This window comes from Onychostruthus taczanowskii, unplaced genomic scaffold, assembly GCF_017590055.1.
Source record: "Onychostruthus taczanowskii isolate IOZ18803 unplaced genomic scaffold, ASM1759005v1 scaffold19, whole genome shotgun sequence".
Taxonomy (NCBI): domain Eukaryota; kingdom Metazoa; phylum Chordata; class Aves; order Passeriformes; family Passeridae; genus Onychostruthus; species Onychostruthus taczanowskii.
The window spans coordinates 3,960,540-3,980,523 of NW_024499128.1; the positions used below are offsets into that span (position 1 = coordinate 3,960,540).

The window sequence follows — 19,984 nt, forward strand, 5'->3', positions numbered from 1 at the left end:
AAGAAGATACCATATTTTATCAATAATTCAAGAACTTCAGTCAGATGAGGCTCCTGCTCATCAAGATTAAGCTATTTCTGGCAGAGTGAGCACCATTTTTCTGAGTTTTCCTCCCCTGCAGGTTCCTGGTGATGGACCAAGTTACTCTTGTAATTACCATCAGCAGTTGCTCAGCTGACTATCAGCTCCCATCCCAGATTAATGAATCATGACATAATTTAGGCAAAAAATAGTCTACGCTAAATCAAAATTGACTCACTGTATTATGGTAATGTTTTATTACATCATCATCCATTTTTATTGATCAAAACCACAGCATGTATCAAAGAAGCTAAAAGGCTGTTTAAAACAAATAGCAGAACAAAATATTAACAGCATGTGGTGGAAAGAAACTGAGAACAGAGTTAATTTGCAAAAATTGTTTCATAAAGCAAATGGATAAGAAGCTGCATTGAAAGCCCTAATATAAGGCACCTTTATATCCAAAATGAATATATGACCACTCTAGTAGTCCTACAGGTACTACAAATACCATCAGATCCTAATTTTCTTGATTACCTACATGCAGCAAAATATAAAAAACACTGGAGAGAAAAAGCAGGAGTGAAAGCAGTAACTAGAGATAAGGTACCTTTATAAAGCCAGCTGGAATATTACAAAAATAATTTTAATAAAAGCACTCAGTCTGTCCCTCCAGAGACTGTCTACAGCATTACAGGGACCAAGAAAAATGAAAATAAATAGGGAACCAATCAGTTGGGGTGGCTCAGAACTGATAAAAACAAAACTCTTTCTGTACTGGATTAAAACATGAATGGCAAAACTTAAGGCACAGGTTTAGAGATTTTGTGGTATGTAACTGCCCAGTACCAGTAGACTAAAATCCCATTTGCTGATGGTAAGAGCCCTTGAGGGAGAAGGGTGGAAATCTGTGTTCACTGGGTTATTTTGTTGTTTTCCTGGTGGTTTTTTTCATTAGAATACACATGTGGTGAGAATGCATATACAGAAATTAATTACTCTTTGGCTTTTTTCCCTACTAAGACATGTAACCAGATAATTACTGCAGCTCAGTAAAACAGAAGTTAAAAAACCACAGGGAAAAGAATTACATTACCTCTGATGAGGAAAAAATAAAATGGTTGGGAGACGGTCTGTCATAAATTCCCAGGGAAGGTCATTTCGAGTCACATCAATTCTGTGAGGAAAAGACACACTGATGAAGAGAACAGGCAGATAATCTACATTTTCTTGTAAAATACTGTTTTAAGAACTGGGAATAAGGAAATCTAAGTATCTGTGAAAGTAAGTCTAAATGTGTTCTGCCAGAAATACACTGTGCACATGAGTCAGCAGAATTAATTACCAATATTCAAGATGATGACTCTCAGTTTAACAAACAGCTGTGTGGGTTTTTCTCTAGAATAGTACGTTCAATACTGCAATTGCTCTCAGCCAGCAATTCAAGCCCCGTTGCTCACTGTGTACACACAGCACACACACTGTGTACACATCTTCCTTCTGAGATAGACACACCAAACATGAGACAAGTTATTTTTAGTCATTAATTTGCTCCTCAAGTACATCTCTTAATATTGTCCCCCGAATAGATTTGGGAGTAAATTATTTTGCTTCTTCCAAGGACAAGCACATGCTTAAAGGCGCTCTTTTCCCTAAAGCTATGAGTAGAAAGGAACACTTGGTTCAACTGTTCTGTTACTGTCTTCTTCTGTATTTTATGGCTTCTTTTCACAAATAAATTTCTTATTAATTACAAATTATTACAGAACAAAACAGATAATCACATCAGTAATACTGCTGTGAAAATAATGGAGCAAAGGAGAGAACTTCAAAGTCAGGCAAGAGAATGGGTGCAGCCTTGGGAACAGCATCACATCTGCGGCAATAAAGCCGCAATTACAAACGGGATGAAAATCCAGATTTTTAACTGATTTATTGTTTCTCTACATTTCATGCCATCTCCTGGAGTAAGTTCAGTCTGATTCAAATAAAGATGCAATCAGAGCAGATGTTCTAAGTATTTATGCATTATTATCACATACATGAACAATAATGTGTCAGATGCACTGAAATATTAGTAACCCTGGAAACACCAAAGAAAACAATGGTTTTTTACATATTAAATGTATTTAACATATATATATAAATATACATTACACACATGCATATATAGTTATAAATATATTTCTGTAAACTGGTTTGGCTGGGATAGTTAATTTTCTTTATCACAGGATGTAGGTTGCCATTTTACATTTGTGATGCAAATAGTGTTGCTAACAACTATATATATATATATATATATACACACACACATGCACAAACAGCATATTACTATTTGCTACAAATCATCACAAAGTTATGGATTCACTTCCTGAAATTAGGAAGTTTCAAGGTTAATTGCCCAGGTTAAAATCAATTTTAATGAAAGTGGATAACTACTGCAGTGAGATTGAAAACCACCAAATATATACAAAGGAAAACAAACTAATGCATTCAAAGATAAATTAAGCAGATGATATTCACATCTATATTGCACAGTTGTAGAGAGAAAAAAAAGTATTTATTTTCTAGGCTGATGACCTCAATGATCTTACATTATTCTGGAAAGATGAAATTAGAATTTTTTTACCTTGCCACAGTGAAACTGTCAGGAGGCAAAAGCCGAGCAAGTTGAATAAAGATGTGATTAAGAGAAGCACAGAATCCACACCACTGTGCGTAATACAGCAGCAAGACATTCTGGAAAATGAAATGGAGAAGAGTTTGATTATCTGTTGGAAGTAATCTGCAGAAAGGAGGACTGGTTTTCACACCATCTAGCCATGGGAACTCTTGAAATGTGAAAGCAAATTTTTTCCTAATATTAATGAACTTTCTTGTAGGTTATTCACTGCTGCTCTCTGACTACGGAGTTAACGCATAAAAATTATTGGGGAATTCTCTTTCCATAAAGTCAAAATGAAAAGATACTTAGTTTAGGATCACTCCCTTTAAGTGAAAATGCACCAAACTTTACTACACTTCCCAAGATTCTTTTGCAGCCTTTCCTAATTTCCTATATAACACTGACTGTACACTTCATAAATGGGGAAAAACAATGTCCAGACTTCTGCTTTCTGCCTCTAATTGGCAAAGCAGGGCTTGGGTCTGCTGGAAACCAACTGGAGATGCAAACATTCACTGCAGACTTGAATGACAATGGATTTTCCTTACTATCACACATTTTACAAAATCAAGGCAATTTAACTGTACTCAGGATGACATCTGTTTTCATGGCATGCAATTGGAAAGCTTCTGAATTCTTAAAAAACATCATATTTTATGTTACAAGTAAGAAAAGCATAGCAGTATTAAACACCCCCTCCTTAAAATCTGTGCCATGACCTGCAAGAAAGCTGCTGAGTGATGAGGGCTTACCTTGGCACTCAGGAACACGGTCTGGTGAAAGGTGCTCGTGGTCACTTCAGTGACCACATGCTCTTCATGAAAATGAACTGAAGGGTCATCAACCAGATGCCTTTTCAAGGGACTGTAGAGAACGCTGAAATTTTTAATGAAGTTCTCTGAAATGAAATTGATACATACCAAAGTTATTAAGGTTTTGCAGAGGTGATTTTGGCACTTTTTGCTTTAGAATTCAGAAGAACTTACAGAGAAAATACAAACTGAAATCTGGTTTCACGTCATTAATTTCTGACAGTTTGGTATCAACTCTTGAGTAACCACAACTGATGTGAAAACAGGATAAAGCTTCACTGTTTTTTATTTTGCTCATTACAGTCTTGTCAGTTGCCACACGTGACTTTAATCTTGTGTCAATGTGCCATAATAATATTCTATTCTCCTAATCACACACCTGCTAAATCATAAAAAGTAACCTCAATTTTTAAACTTCTAGATATATTGAAAGGCTCCACTTAGTTCTATATTTATTTGCATTTTTTTCTTCCATTTTTAATTAGTTTCTCTGCAATTCTTTTCTTTTGACCTTTAAAGACCTGCTATTTCCATATTTGACAGTATACCAATCCCCTTTTGTCTACCAGTGACCACCTTCCTCTTTGTTCTCCTTTCTCCTTAATTTTGAGATATTTAGCAAGTAGCTGGCCACTGGTAAAAATTTAAAATAAGCTCCAAAGCCCTGAACTGCCTTCAGCTACACTATTCTGAGCCTGAACTACATTCTCAAAATTGCTCCAAGGTTACAGCAATATCCGTCCTTTCAACTTCAATAGAGAAATATTATTCTGTGCATTAAACAATAACTGTATTTAATAATCAGGAAAAAAGGTAAAATATGAAAAACATTAAAAATAATCGCTTGATCAAATAGAAACCACTTTGTGCTTGTATTTCCAGCATAAAAACTAGGCCCAAGTAAAACTGGCACTTTTGTACTGACATACAAAATACCAGATCATCAAGTTTATCTCTGAAAAACTGTGAACAGCAGTACATTTAGTTCCTTATTTACTATTCAGCACTTCATTTAATTCTCACACCAGGCCAAAAGAGGCTTTTTTTTCTTTTCAGATCTCCAGGCTTGGAATATCTGTGCATGATAAAACAGTAATGAAAGAAAGGGGTTAATTAAAATAAAATAACTATTCCTGAATTTCTAGAAATCATCTATAAAGACTGAGATCTGACAAGGGTATTAAGCACCCATCAGTATGTTTTGATATTATGAAATATTAAGTTAAAATCTTAAGGAATCAAAACAAAATTAAAAGCACAAAACCCAATCATAAATCAGAGACTCCTTGACAAAATATGTAGAAGGAAAAGTTTTCTGGATGTTCAAATGATGGAACAGAAATGTACTGAATCTTACTCTGCAGAGAAAGCCTTATCATGCTCAGGAAATCCTGTGACCTAAAAAATGTTTGAGACAGAAAGTACTAGGAGCACAAAGGGGAAGGAAATTTCTATGTCCTCACTCTGATTTTAGTATTTCCTAAGTATCCTTTTATGGTTACTGAGGTTTTTGTTTGTTTTCCCAGTCTTTTCCTGGGGGTTGGGATAAAGACAGGATACAGGGCTGCATGTGATCCTTAATAAGAATGTGGCTGTTTATTCTATGCTGTGCATCTTTTTGTACTTAGATTTACAGCAAAAAGGAAATGTAATTGGTGCTAAAAGACTTATAGTGATGTATGTTCTTGAGCAATTTATTTAATAGCTGAATTTTCTTCCATGTTTACTTACATAACCAACATTAGGAAACCCAGATTTTTCTGAAGGTACACTCAGTTTTGCATATCAGCACAAATGCACACGGGAGTATTTTGTCTTATTCACAAACTTGCAAATAAATCAGAACTAAAATCCTTGAGTGGTTTTGTCAGTTTTTTTTTTTTATTATTTGTTTGTTTTTCTGATTTTTTTTTTCCTCCTCCAATTCTGACAGGAAGTAACAGTAATTGGCAGATTTGGCCACAACCACTTCAGAGTTCTGTCTTGTTACCTTGAAAACAGATACACATTTCAAAATAAATTTAAAGCAATTTAAGTTGGTTTCAGAGGACAAGAGGATGGGAAAGTCTCTGCTGCTAAGTGGTCAGTATCTCCCAAAATTCTGTGATATTTTAGTACACAGAACTGCTGAGCAAACACCAACACTGCCATTAATATACAAACGTGTTCTGTAATCAGGTATTTTAGATGAACAGAATTTTTTTTCCACAAACAAGTTAATTTAGATTTTACCAATTCAACCACTGCATGCAGTCAAGAATCACACATTTTAAGGTTCAATTCTTATAAAGCAAATTACTTATGGTATAATGAACTTAGCTCTTACGTCACCTAGAATATGATTCTGTTCTAGCCAACAGAATCATTCATAAATGCTTGGTTAACTACTAAATAGAACAGAATAAATTACAACTCACAATGTTAACTTCACAAAGTAGCCTCACTTTTCAAAATGGCATTAGGTTTTCCATTGCTGCTTGGAAACAATTTTCTGAATGCAAGTATTTGTATAATGAATACTGTACCCAGGGTAGGTCCAACAAGTGACTGATTCTGGTCCAGGACATAGTGCACTTCCTCTTTCAGGTCAACAATGGCAGCAAATTCCTTAAGATGAGTAGATCTTGATGCTCCTAGTCTCTCTGCATATATCCAAAAAAGATTGGAATCCAGTAGATAGAGATTCAAGGTTTTGTTGGTCCTGCAGCTCAGACCAGTAATGTTCGTGCTACTAATATTAAGATCAGGAATAAAACAATTCCTATCCTCAATGTGAGGAATAGAAAATTGAGTGTCATCTTTCTTCCCATGGGAAGAAAATGCTATTTTGGGGGTCTGAAAGATGGTCTTCTCAGAACTAATGAAACTTAAAAAATGCCTGTTTACTGTCCTGCAACATGCAGTGTAATAGCTAAAGGGACTATAGAAACTTAAGAAATTGCTGCATTCTATGGTATTTGATATTACTTGAAAAAAAGTGTGTTCCTGGAGGTAGAAAGAGTCCAAAGCTGCTTCTATCTCTAAAAAATTACAGTGTGGCACATGGACTTTATTTGGTTTGACACCAAGAGTCTGGTTAACACAGAGCTCACAGACGTTGTGAGTTCTGGAGATGGAGTGCCACTGCGGAAGCACCACCGTGTTACAGCACGGGTACTTGGCTATGGGAAATGTTTCGGAGAACTTCAGGTGTGCATCTGTTACAGAGGAATCAAAAGCTGGTGAATCAGAGTCTCCTACGTGCTGAAGGTCTGCCTCAGCTGCCTGGCTTTTATTACACTTGTGGTATTCCAAGGCCACTTTGGTAATCTATTGGGGGGAATAAAAGAGAGAGAAAAAAAATCAAAACTAACTGTACATAGTTCAACCAAATGCAGCTATCTGTTGCAGGTTTAACAACATTATATGCAATCAGAGATGGAATTTCAGAAACATGAAGCTGAGTAATCTTTGATCTTTAAAAAAAATTACAGGGGGCTCTGACTTTACAACAAAGTTAAGTTTTCAGGTATTTCAGCATATAAACATTGACTATACAGAACAATAAAGTCACTGTAAAGTATTTTTCAGTCCACCACACTGATTGAAAGGTCCTCCATGCAAACATTTACTACAGTGCAATAACACTATATATTATGGCTAAACCCCACTACAGGAAGCATCACTGAGTAGAGGTTCCTGAATTTCCTTCATTTTCCAATAGGAGGAGAAAATAGATTATAGCATTCCCATAAGAAAAGGGAATAGAGATTTCTCCTGGTGCACAGGAGATAGGTGGTGCACAGATTTTGTAACAATCATTGACAGTGTTGAAGCAATGTTTGCATTCTCCCAACCACTGGCATTTAGTTGTAATACTCCAAGCGTACTGCACACATCACAACTTACAGGGAGAAGAAAGAAAACAGGAAAAAACCAACCTGTCCCTCCATGCAAACACTTCTGTGCTACATCACCAGTTTGCTTTTCATAACCAAGGGTAAACAAGCAGAGAAAAGGGGACATGTATGGACCATATAATGAATTCCCTTTCTGGGAAACAAGTAACAGAACATGCAAGAAAGAAAAACAAGAGAGGAAGTTTCCTATCATTCTTATTAGCACACTAAACAAAATACAGAGCATACACTGCTTACAGAAGAACACTTTGACAGAAACTGCTAAAATTATCAAAGGATGTTAAAATGTCACATCCTGGAGGGCTGTTGTGTCACAGGACTCTCAGTATTAACACGTGGTCTACAGCAATGCTTTGTTACAGTCTTCTAGAATTAGTTGTTTGAAATTTTCATCCTGAAAACGCTTAAACTGAATACTTGAAACTTTAAAAGAGATTATGAACAGAAAACCAGATGTGCAGTAAGAAATCTCATTTCAGTGAGCTGTGATCAGGAAAAAAATTTTGCTGTAAGATCTTTCAACATTCAGCTTGAGAGCCTTGTTCCCTGCAACTGCCTTACAGTCAAGTGGTTTCACTGCTTGATGAAATCCACAGGCTGGCTGCAGTAAACAGCTCTTCCCAGGGTAAACAAGTTGCATAATATCTCCCTGTCAAAGTGAAGCTATACAAGGACAACGGGATTATTTTGTATCTCATTTCACATTTTGATAAACACTGTTATTTAGCAGAATGAAATCTGAAATGGAACATCCACCTTATGCTGCACTGATTTGATAGAAATAAGTGGTACCTGTTACTAGAATGTTTCATCTGTGACAAGCACCACTGAACAAAGCCTGCCAAACAGAAGACAGGTTATTACAGGATAATGGCAGTTCTCCAGGCATAGACCTCCCCAACACTATTTCATAGCAGTGTACCTTTTATTGTGTCTATTTTGTTTTGCTAAATAGTGTATAATAAGTTACTTTAATTTTTTCCTTACTGTTTTGCTTATTGTTTCAGACACTGCAATATTAATTACGCCTCCTTGTGGAAACTACACATTCCAGGACACAGATGCCATGTAAGTAAGTCAACACTGTCACAAAAACTCAGCCCTGCTTTTGGTCTTTCACAAATGCTTGTCTGTTCCACACTGCTTAGAGCTACATTACCACACTGGGATGTGCAGCTTTTTGTTATACTAAATGGGATGATGGCTTCCAACTGAAAAATAGCCCAGGGACAAAAGACTAGTTTTCATCCAAGTTAGTTTCCCTATGTCATTCCTGCACAGCTCCACAAACTCCTGTCCTAGGCAGTTCAGAGGAAGAGAAAATTGGAAGGTGACTAAGGAACACACAGGATATAAAAATCAGGTTGGCTCTGAGTAATTTGACTGGGCTGTATTTCAAATAACACTGTCTGGTTTTACAAAAGATCCATTCTGCGCTACACAAGCACCTCTGGAAGGACAGCAGAGGAGAAATAGAATGGGGTGGACAAAACACACAAATCTTCAGTTCTAGCTGGGAAAGATCTGCATCTCTTACACTGTACCCACCACAGAAAGTAGGAGGTCAAGGGAGAGTTAGATGCTTGTTCTGAACAGCTGCTGAGTGAGACAAAGGCAAAGGCACGTTGTGTGAGATGCAAACCAGTGTAAGGGAGTTGTGATAGTATGGCTTGAAAAAGTGGTTCTAAACAAAACCAGATACTTGGAACAGTGAGTTAAAATGAGGTATCTGTCACAATTAAGCTCAGACCCCTGACCACAGTTCTCATGTTTCAGTATTTCTGAAGTCAAAAAAGCATCAGTTCACTTACTTCATCTAAAAGAGGATGAATTTCTTCTAGGGGATTATAAGGAATAAATATGAGAAGTGCTGGTCCTTTCTTCAGCTCATTGTTTAGAAGAAGGCTTTTCCCACCATGTGGTCTCAGCCAGCGTATGAGCATCTCCCGATTTTCCAGAGCCCACTTGCAAATGTTCTCAGCAGTGAAGTTCATGATGTCTTTTGGATAGATCTTGGAGGGGGAAAAAACAGTTTTGTCCTCACTTGATTTAGTAACAAATGCAGCTCTTCAGTATGTGTTGTTACTGTAGTGACTAGAACTTTCTTTCTAAATGCAGTAAGTGTCACCAAACTTCAGCATTTCATACAAGATTTCCCTTTGGGAAAGCTTTCCAATTGCTCATCAGATTATAGTAACATCCACAAGCAAAAAGGATTCTACCAGGGAAGCTCCTCTTTCTTTTAATACATCTTTATAATCTTGACTTTGCCCAATAGTAAAAAATTTCTTTGTAAGTGAAAGAGCTTTAAGCTGGTATCATCATATATTTTTATTTATGTAAAGTTAGAACATTCTTCCTACTATTCAGTCACCATATTAACTCATTTTAAATTAGCCTTTTAAGACTCAAACATCAAGGCTGCATTTAAAACTGGTATTTCTCATTCCTGAATGCAAAGGAAAGAAATATATAAGAAAAGGTGATCACAGGTTCTAGGATCAATTTTAATCTATTCAAGCAAGTTTATCTTAAGTAATTAGCACAAAAATGTAATTTTTATGTATTTTGTGCTATTTCACCCAAACCCCTGCTTTTCATAGTCTCAACTGAATAAAATACACATCACAATACCTGTTTGTACAGTTTATACTCATGGCGCCAGTGTGTGTAGGCAGTGTCTCTATGCCAAATAGTAAATCTGAAAGTTAGTATTTTCAGTCTTCACTTTTCAAAAAGCAGGACACATGGATTAAGAGTTATTATAAATTCATTTAATTTGTGTGATTTTTCTAATCAGTGCCATGTTATACCTTTAAGCCAAAATGGAAGTTTTCACTGTTCCTACCATCCCTCCACAAAACCTTTGTCAATATCCTCATTCAAGTAGTCTTCTAATTCTGATCCCTGAGCATCCCTGTACCACATCAGAGTCCCTACAGGACACAGCAATACTCACAAGAGATGTGTTGGCATGTCTGTGCAAATACACACTGCCAGAGTGCACCAGGGAGATCTCCTCTGCCACACGTTTATCCGTGACCACTCCAAAGCGGATTGTCCCAAGGTAATCTGAAAGGGCACATTTGGAATCTTTGAAAACAGTTACACATACTGAACTCTAATGGAACACCACCCTCAAACCAGAACACACAACAGTGCTGTGTAAAGGCACAGAAATCTGTGAAGAGCTACTGCCAACGCTGGTGATTATGGTGAAAGAAAGATGGCAAGAAGCACAAACGCGTTCCCCTTCTGCACTCCAGGTACAGAGACCTGTCTGTGTAACCTCAATTGTCCAACTTCTCCATTTGCTTAGGAAATAGAGAATCTGGTATCACAGATGCACCCTGCTGTGGTTTATGGCATCTCAAAAGCCAAGATAAAATACGTAAGGGAAAGGCATGAACGTTAAGTGATGTACATTTATGGTAAATATGTATTATTTATAAATATACATTCTACATTCATTAATACGTACACATAAAGACAGACTGCTTATCTTTATGTTGCAAAGAACTAATACCATGCACAAATGTGAAAATCAAGAACAAAATATAGAACAGGCTCTTTATCACATCAGTGGCACAGTAAAAAATAAGAATGAATAAATATGAATAAGAAAAAATAAGTATGAATCTCCCTCATTTACTGACAGGAAGGAAAATTCAAAAAACATGTTAATTTTTGAATTTTAAGAAAATCTATCCAAAACTCATGACTCAAAAAGCAGGTATTAATCATCACAAAGTTTGCATGTTTAAACACAATCAAGAGGGTTTGTATTTTAGATTATCAGTGCAAAATAAGAGGGGGAGAAAGGCCTTCTCAGGCTGCCTTGCAGCAGCTCTGTAACTCTCCCCATCACTGAATTCAGCTTCCAAGGGCTGACACAGTCCAGTCCATCCCAGTGCCTCTGACACTGCACAGGACAAAGACTCCTGGATTCACTTTAAACAAGTGCCACTCTGATTATGGTCCTGGATAGGCTGCAGCTACACGTGGGGGTTTCAGGGAACTCTATCCTGGTGTAAACCAGGCTGATCACACTGTAAGCTTTTTATGTAAGCAATCCTCAACTGTAATGAGACAGTCTCACAGTTAGACCAACACCAAGAAACACTCAGAAGGGATTAATTCCTAAGTTACAAAATATTGCAAAAAACTACTGAAGCCCTTAGATATCACTCGTTCACAGACACCTTAAATTATGAAAATGGAGCTTTTACCTTTCTTTAATGAATGTAATGCTGATGTGAAGAATGTTAAATAACCAGGCGGTTGAGGTGAAGCATTGAACTCAAAAAATCCCACAACTCCAGGCTGAAACAATAAGAATTACAGTTAATTAAGCTATTTTCAAGTATAAATATATGGGACTACAGTAAACACAACAGACTCTTAAAAGACAACAATGTTTGCTGAAGAGCAGTCACTTTATGCTGCAACAAAGATTTTAATATTAAAAGACTGAATGGAAATCAGTTCTCATTCAAAGAATGAAGCTGTCATTCAAAAGCTTATGTAAGAGAAAGGGGCTTTATGGAAGCTACATTTCTAATGGTGTGTTTCCCATGTTGAAGTTCACCAAAAACAATTACTATTTGCTTTGCAACTATATTTTGAACCAGTTCTAGTACCAAGGTAAGAAGCATAAGCATCATAAAGATTTTTTAAGAACTGGAGTATCAAATACAATTTCTCAGAGTATAAAGAGCTTAAGCAGTAACACTTTAATTGTTTATGCTGCACATAATTAGTATGTACATATGAATTCACAAATTTAGTGTGTCAATACTTGAACTACTAAGATAAGTGATCCTCTCATCTTTAAGCCACAGTCCCTGTAAATCCTTTCAGTACATCCTGCAAGAGTCAGCGAGAGACCAACTGAACAAAAATCTTGAGAACTCCAGATCCCATCTGCATATCCACAAAGCTCTTCAAATTGCCAGACAGACAATTCCAAATTTAAAAGACTCATCCCAGAACAGGCCTACTGATTTTTCCAGGCAAATGACTTCCTATTAAACTCAGGAGAGAATCTGGGAGAAGCTGACTTGGAAAAAAAGAGGTACACACTCTAGATTTTTCTTTTTCCAATATTTCAGTTAAGCTTTGGTTTAAAATTTTTCAAAACATAATCCATTAAAAATTACTATTAATTATGTTTTTGACTCATCACTCAAATGGGCTTAATAAACTTTCAGGACAGAGTAAGTGATGGCATTTGGTTATTTGGTGTTATTTGTTCCTCATTTCCACCAGTGCATACAGAAGGCATTTGACACACAAAGCAAGAGCACTTCAGGGATTGCTGTGGAACAGAAGATTCCAGACTCACCTGGCACCCATTTGTGTGGCAAATACATCCTCACATGAGGACTTTCATTTGGTACTTCAGACGCTCCTTTTTCTTTTTTTTTTCAGCTCTACATATAAAATTTTTAATTTCTTTTTAAAACAGGAACATACATTTTACCTGTTATTATTAATATGAATTCAGTTATTAATATCAGCCTAACACACTGATCTAATTCAGTAGGAATTAGGAATCTTGAAGATGTTCACCAATAACAACATTGCCCATTCCAGCTCGTGACTTCCTTTTTAGGCAGGAACCCTCTTTCATGGATGAATGCTAAGCATAAACCCCCTGTTCATAAAGATTCTTCGTGAGGTATCCCAAAAAATTGTCAATAACAAAAATTATCTACAAGCAATTAGGGAAATTTCTGCAACAATAATTACCAAGAAGAAAATAAAAATAGAAATAAAATAGTAGTGAAAAAACACAGCAAAATAATAGCACCCAGTGTTCTTTTTTAAACAACATACAGGTTAGTAATTAATGATAATTTTTTTCTTTTAGTTCCAAACTAAGACAGTAAAAATAAATAATCCCTTCTAAAAGACTTTGAAAGCATTCAACTGAACGAAAATAAGGAGACAGATAAGATAATCAAAATTTTAGCTTTCCATTTCCTACGACCATTTTTGAATACTAATCCTGCACCAAGTGAATTTAGGACACCAAACAGTGAATGAAAGGAGAGTCAAAAGTGACAGTAAAATGTGGCAGGAAGCCAGAAGTCAGATGCAGAAGTATTTATAATGTTATTTAAAAGGTAACATTCTGATTCAGAGTGCTAGTCCTGCTTTACACCACCAGAAGCTTAAGATTTCCAGATTGTGAATAATGTTTCCCAAAAGACTTTTCAATTAAAAAAAACTGTAGTTAGAGAATATATGCTACTATACACTAATATATATTATACTACTATATATACTAGTATTTACTAATGCTCTATGCCTAATCAGTAATCTGGTTAAATAAAGTCCATTTAATCATCATCCCAGACCAGTTAAAGTTTTTGGCCTGTTACAGGGTGCAATTATACATAGGAGGAAAGGGACTAAATTACTGTATTTCTTCTCAAGTACCAGAAAAGTTTTCCTGCCTGTAAGAATGAAGTTTTTAACAAGACTGAATGCTTCTAGGTATTGCAAGTAGTAACAATTCTTGCTCTGTACAAGTGAGGCTCAAGTCTCACAGACAAGGAATCTCAACGTGAACAGAATTTCTTGGTTTGGAATACAAGTATGCCAAGAAAAGCTGTACAGCAACAACTCCCACCTTCTTTCTTGTAAGACCCTCCAAAACTCAGCAACAGCTGCTGGCAAACAGTTCAGGAGGACATCTACATTCAATCTCTTACTGATGAGCAGCTGCTTCCAGGCAACCAGCAGTGTGCAGTTCTGGGTACCCACCTTGACGTGAGCACTTAGGAGTAATCAGCTGAACCGGCTGCTGTCTAAAGTCAGAGGAATAAACACTGACATGTGACACAGGGGTGCTTAGGAGCATTAGGAGAATGGGCACTGCTAGAGTGGAGCTTTTCTTTCCATGGAATGATTTTCAGTCTCTGTCTCAAGCCAAGTATCTCTAGGAAGGGCTTTGGAGCAAACCTGAGGATGTCCATTAGTGAAGACTTCTTAGTGCTATCTCCTAATGAAACTCATACATGGAAATACAAAATCATCAAATGCAGTGAAGCCTATTTTTTGCTTGGTCTCTACACCATAGGAATGGAAGTGATGTGGGCTGCAATTAAATCAAGTAACAGACTTACCAAGCATCTCAACAATTACCAAACAGCAAGTTTATGGAAACTTTAAGAATGAACAGAGATTTTCAGATGAGTAATTTCTATTGGAGAAAAGCTAGCAACGTTATTACTGAACCATGCCTCAAACCTATCACAACTTTTGGAAGAAATAAGCAAGCATGTAGATGACCCCAGGCAGTATGCTGTAATCCCCCAAAATCTAGAAGTTACCAACCACTCCTGAAGGAACTAAGGTGATAAGAAATAACATGGGAGGCTCTTTTCCAGATTAGGAAAGTAGGAAAGACAAAACACATTAGAAATTAATGTTTTTCAGCAGCCAAAGATAGCCAGCCAGGATGTGTACTGATACTCAGCCAGTTCAGTATTTCTATAAGCACTTTAGAAAAGGGAGAAAAGGATGAGTAACAACACTTGCAAAGGTTCATGGGAGTCACTGAAACTACAACTGACTTGAAGTTTTAGAAAGGCAGCATTAAAAGACTGTGATGAAAAAGCTCTGAAATTTAAAGGCCAAAAAAAGTAAAATAATGGGAACAGATGATAGGAAAAATCCCCCAACTACTGATTCGTTTACAACTGCATAAATGCTTTTAATACTCCAGTTACTTCTATCCCAATTTATAATTTAAAAAAATGTTTTGGCTATATTGTATTGAAGTTAGAGAGGTCATTTTATTCAGACTCTCAGACTTGTGCAGGCAGGCAATTCCTGCCTCATTTTATCTATGAACATGGGAAGGCCAACAGCAAGAGGAAAGGAATGTGTCTTCTCTGGGGAAGAGAAGAACCAATGTGACATAAAACTATATCTGTACTGTAGAAATGCAAAGAAACTGTTGAATGATACTAGATTAAATTTACATTTCACATCATTTTCCAATGATGTCAAAATCATTGTGCACCCAGACCTGAAAGCAAATTTTCACACCATCATTCAACACAGGCACCACACAAGAGCCAGCTGAATCTCTGTCTGTGTCAAACCTACCCAGCTGGCTGATGCTCAGGAAGCATTCCTACACAAAGAGCAAAGCAGAAAGCTGACATCATGTTAAGAGACACAGCACCCACCTCCCAGAGAGACCAACTCCTCTCCTACTGCTCCTGAAGCCAGAAAATTATGAAATCCCTGAGCACATTTAATATTGATAAATGAGTGAAGCTTTTCTTTTAACTACAGTGGCTTCCTGTTTCTTCCTCTGTGCCTCAGGAGGCCAAGGCCATTTCTAGCAGCTAGGGCAGTCAGATGAGGAATGAGACACGCCCGTTTGGATTAAAATGAAACGGTTACATCTCTGCAGTTAGGAAAACAAAAGAAATCTAATTACAGGTACTCACAGGTACCTTGAGCTACGGCAGAAACCGCACATCTTTCTGCTCACTTAACTTAGGTCTTCCTTAACATTGCAAGATTTTAACTGCTTTCCAAACGGCACATTTTCCTTGCTCTCAAAAGTGAATTCTTACCCATTTCTAGTTTCACACTAGTATCATTCCACGACCCCAGAGAAACCAACCTTAAACAGTGCCAGAGAATGCAAGAGCTCAACTTGCGAGTCCTCAACCAGGTTTTGTTTCATGGGGAGTGAGCGCCCTCTAGTGACAGCAACCGGCATGTCACGACAGTCGTGACAGGGTCAAGGAACGAACCAACGACCAAGTAACAAACACCACCGGCTCCTACATTTAACTGGATTCTGTTCATCAGAATCTCTTCTAGTCTGCAGAATCCTTTTGCTATGAGAACACAGGACTGAAATCATGAGTCATGATGAGAGATCTTGCAAATTATTTCGAGCTTGAAATTAATTAGCTTTTCAGTGAAATCACAAAGTCACGATCCACCAGCAGAGATTTGACAAAGTGCCCAACAGCAATCCTTGACAGTCTTCTCTCCTTTCCCTTCTGCTAAAAATCAGTATTTTTTTATACAGAGAAGATCAAAAGTCAATGGAAGACACTAGCCAAGGGTCTCAAAATAGCAGTTAGTTTGTGCCATACATGTCCCAATTGCTCACAATCTACTCTATTCCCCAAACTTTCTCTCTTCTTAAACACAGGACTAACCCCTGGACTGTATCTTCTCCTACAAAAGGCATCAACTTCTAAACTCGCAGGGAAATCTTTGTAAAACATTCACTTTTCTGACTGAAGTGATGAAACAACCTACTTATTTCCAGTTAAAACTAACTTTTCCTTTGTGTCTATGGTTTTTTCTGCATCCATCTTCATAAACAATTAGGTTTCTTTCATCTTATCTGTATCTGCTACTTTTTTATCCCCTCCTTCCCCTCTTGCATAACTTTACAGAGGCAAGAAAGACACTGAGCACCTTGAGCCATGGTCTGGCACAGAACAGGCAGGAATGACTGTGGGGCAACATGAACAGCAACAGCCTCTGCTCTTGGGCCATTTCAGAAAAAAAAAAACAAGAACCAACAAATGCTGAACATAAACAGCAACTCAGCACTTGGAGCCACCAATTTCAAGCACAGGAAGGGGGGGAAAGTCTGAATGCAGAAACAAAAATATCTGTTCAACTACTAAGCAGTATTTGAAAATATATTTGTTGCTCCTAAACTTGTCTTTTATCTTAGCCTTTTTTTTTTAAAGTGGAAGTGCACCTCTAACTGCAAAGCAAATTTAAGCTTAATGACAATATGCTCACTGGTAACCTTCTGCAGTCTACCAAGAAATAACACAAAACCAAAAACCAAGCATGGCTTTCTTCAAATCTCTCTAAGAGGCAAATAAATGTTTTAGAATTTTAAGGAATAGAAGGACAACAGAATTGCTTGTGATCACAGAAAGTACCAGCACCAGAGACAGGCCACAACTCACTACTCCCAACTAACAGACCTCACTTAAAACACTGGAAAACCAAACCCAGTAGTAGTTCCTGGCATGAACAGCTCAGCACCTGCCCAGGCAAACTCCCAGTGTGTGTCCCCTACACTGTGGCAGCTGCCACTGAACAGCACAGGCCATGCTCCATCCTGCAGCAGAAGCAGGCACTGCAGTGTGCTCCACTCACACAGAATCTGCTCCAGCCCCAGACACTGGAGGGTCCCTCTTGTGCTGTGCCCACTGCCACAGCACTGATTTGTTGACCAGGTTTTCCACATTGCTCTCACAGCCTGGGCTTTAGTAAGATTATGGTACTTCTGCACTGTGCACTGCAAGAATCAACAGTTATAAAGGGATTTTAAATGGCTCTGCTGTAAGCATATTTTGTTTAACTGGAAGTTATTGTTCCACCAGTATTGCTACCAATCTCGGCACCCCTGAACACAAGAGACAAAAATGAATAAAACAACGTGTACCAGTGGATTAAAAATCATCAAGTTACCACATACAAAGAGATTAGGAGCCCTTGCTTCAACTGTCTTCATATTTGTTCCCTGTTAAAAGACTTATCCTACTAGAAAAGCTTACTATTCTTTAAAAATTAAAGTAATGATAATATATTTCTCAAATGCTGTCCCAACTTAGACCGCAAGATTTTTGTGAAAAGATTTCTCCCTTCTTTCTTGTTTGTACATAACAGTTTGGTGAGATAACAACTTTGACTGTTGTCTCGACATAGTAAAGTAATGTAAATTAAGAGCATCACTAGATCATAATAGCAACTATACAGAGAATCAACATTATGAATTTGTCATTTCATATTTTTATGATTTTAACAAATTTATAGGGCACTGATTTCAGAATCCTGAAAATAAACTAGTACTTTGGAGCAGATCAAATTTAATCCTTGAACAAGTCAAACTCTTTCTGAACCACAGTGGTAAAGCTAGAGAAGAGAGACAAGTACCTCATAATTTGAGAGGAAATCTAGTAATTTTGATCGAGACGAGATGTAGAGTAGTGGTGTCATCACCCGGCGAACAAACTTTTCAATATAAACAGCACTCATAGGGCCTTTGTATTCAATTGGTCCAAAACTAGTACCAAAAAAAATAATAGAACATTAAGACTTAAATTAACAGTAGAGAGTCCCTCCTGGGGGTGGCAGATAGGAGTTATATAGACAGCATGCTCAGCCTCTAGGGAATTGCTCTGTGTTTTACCAGTGGCTTCTGTAACTGATGAGGGAGTTGTGTTACCAGAGGGAAGTGCCACAGTATCTGTGGGAGGGACAGAGTATTGGTGACCTTGGAAGGATGGAGACCACTTCTCAGTCCCATTAAAGAACTTGGTAAAACTCAGATATAAATTACATGACCATATACATATCTTTCTACTTTTTCTGAAGTAAACACGAGACTTAAAAACACAGATCTGAAAAACGTCACTATTTTCCCTTGTTTTTTCAGCGTCTCAAACGGTGTCAGTCTGAAAAGGTGCAATATTTTTACACAGGCTGTTATGAGCAGCAAGCAGTAAAGCAGGGACAAATTCAGTTGCACTGCTGATGAAGAGACTCAGCAAAGCTCCAGTTTCCCCCCCTAGCCATATGATAAAACAGCTCTCACAATGTTAGTGCTAAAACATAACGTGGGCTGGAGCTTGCAACTGTGAATTCCAGAGGTTCTCTTCCTAATTACAAATGGATTGGACAAAACATCAGTGTCCCACATGAAATCAAACACAAAAAGCATAAAGAATTAGCCCATTTCCACTGAAGAATTTAATGTGATGCATTTTTAATATAGCTTGTACATACAGATACACTGGAAATTACCCAACTCACACTGAGACACCTGCATTAAGGTGCTTCAAAATGGTCTCCTAAAGCCCACTAGATCATTTACATCCTACATGAGTTTATTACAAACCTCTGTCTTCACAGCAATACTCACTGCTCAGCATGTCACATGCCCAGGGCACCACAAGTGAGGTTTAGTATCTGAGGCATGAGGGGTGCACTGCCCTTCAGGATTTTATGAAGTATCCATAGGGATTTATACCTCATCTTGTTACAACACTGTTTAAGGTTACTGATGATACCAAGTGCATCCATCTACTGTGTCATAATTTCAAGGTCAAGTAAGTTTCAGTCAAAGTACATCCAAGTGGGATTGTAGGGTTCTTCTATTACAGCTTGAATTATGCCAGTGTCTCGTGACTATTACATGTTCAGCCAACAAAGACCAGGACTATTCCTCCTCAATGCATAAACTCCCCCCAAAAAACAAAATCAGCCTCTACTGTAATGAAAGAGAGCTGGAGTTCAAGACTAGCAAAATAAAGCAAAATACAAGGGATAAATACTTTTATGTAGTGTTAGAAACTGTGTTTCCTTACCTCCTGCTCCACACAGAGAAAAAAAACAGATAATACATACAAATACTAAAAAATTAAAGTGAGGTTATATAAAATTTTATACAATGGTATCTTAGCTTTGGGGGAATAAAAAAGTGAGTGCAAAGTTCAAAACTAGAACATAGTCTTCACTATGTAGGGCAATTAAAATACGCACTTCAATTCCACTAACTTCAACAACCCTTAGGT

At 37.3% G+C, this 19,984-nt stretch overlaps 1 protein-coding gene across 3 annotated transcripts in view; it reads right to left on the reverse strand.

The window, feature by feature from the left end:
* TXNDC11 (thioredoxin domain containing 11) overlaps nucleotides 1-19,984 on the reverse strand; it is a 28,256-nt gene that overhangs the window by 2,297 nt on the left and 5,975 nt on the right. For 2 of the 3 annotated variants that reach the window (XM_041401350.1, XM_041401349.1), the window contains 8 exons: nucleotides 18,345-18,474; nucleotides 11,627-11,720; nucleotides 10,357-10,469; nucleotides 9,209-9,409; nucleotides 6,024-6,807; nucleotides 3,439-3,584; nucleotides 2,651-2,760; nucleotides 1,118-1,198 (listed from right to left, as the gene is read on the reverse strand). In XM_041401350.1, coding sequence (XP_041257284.1) covers nucleotides 1,118-1,198; nucleotides 2,651-2,760; nucleotides 3,439-3,584; nucleotides 6,024-6,807; nucleotides 9,209-9,409; nucleotides 10,357-10,469; nucleotides 11,627-11,720; nucleotides 18,345-18,474 — 1,659 coding nt within the window. The remainder of the gene's footprint in view (nucleotides 1-1,117; nucleotides 1,199-2,650; nucleotides 2,761-3,438; nucleotides 3,585-6,023; nucleotides 6,808-9,208; nucleotides 9,410-10,356; nucleotides 10,470-11,626; nucleotides 11,721-18,344; nucleotides 18,475-19,984) is intronic. The other variant, XM_041401351.1, reaches the window with a different exon arrangement.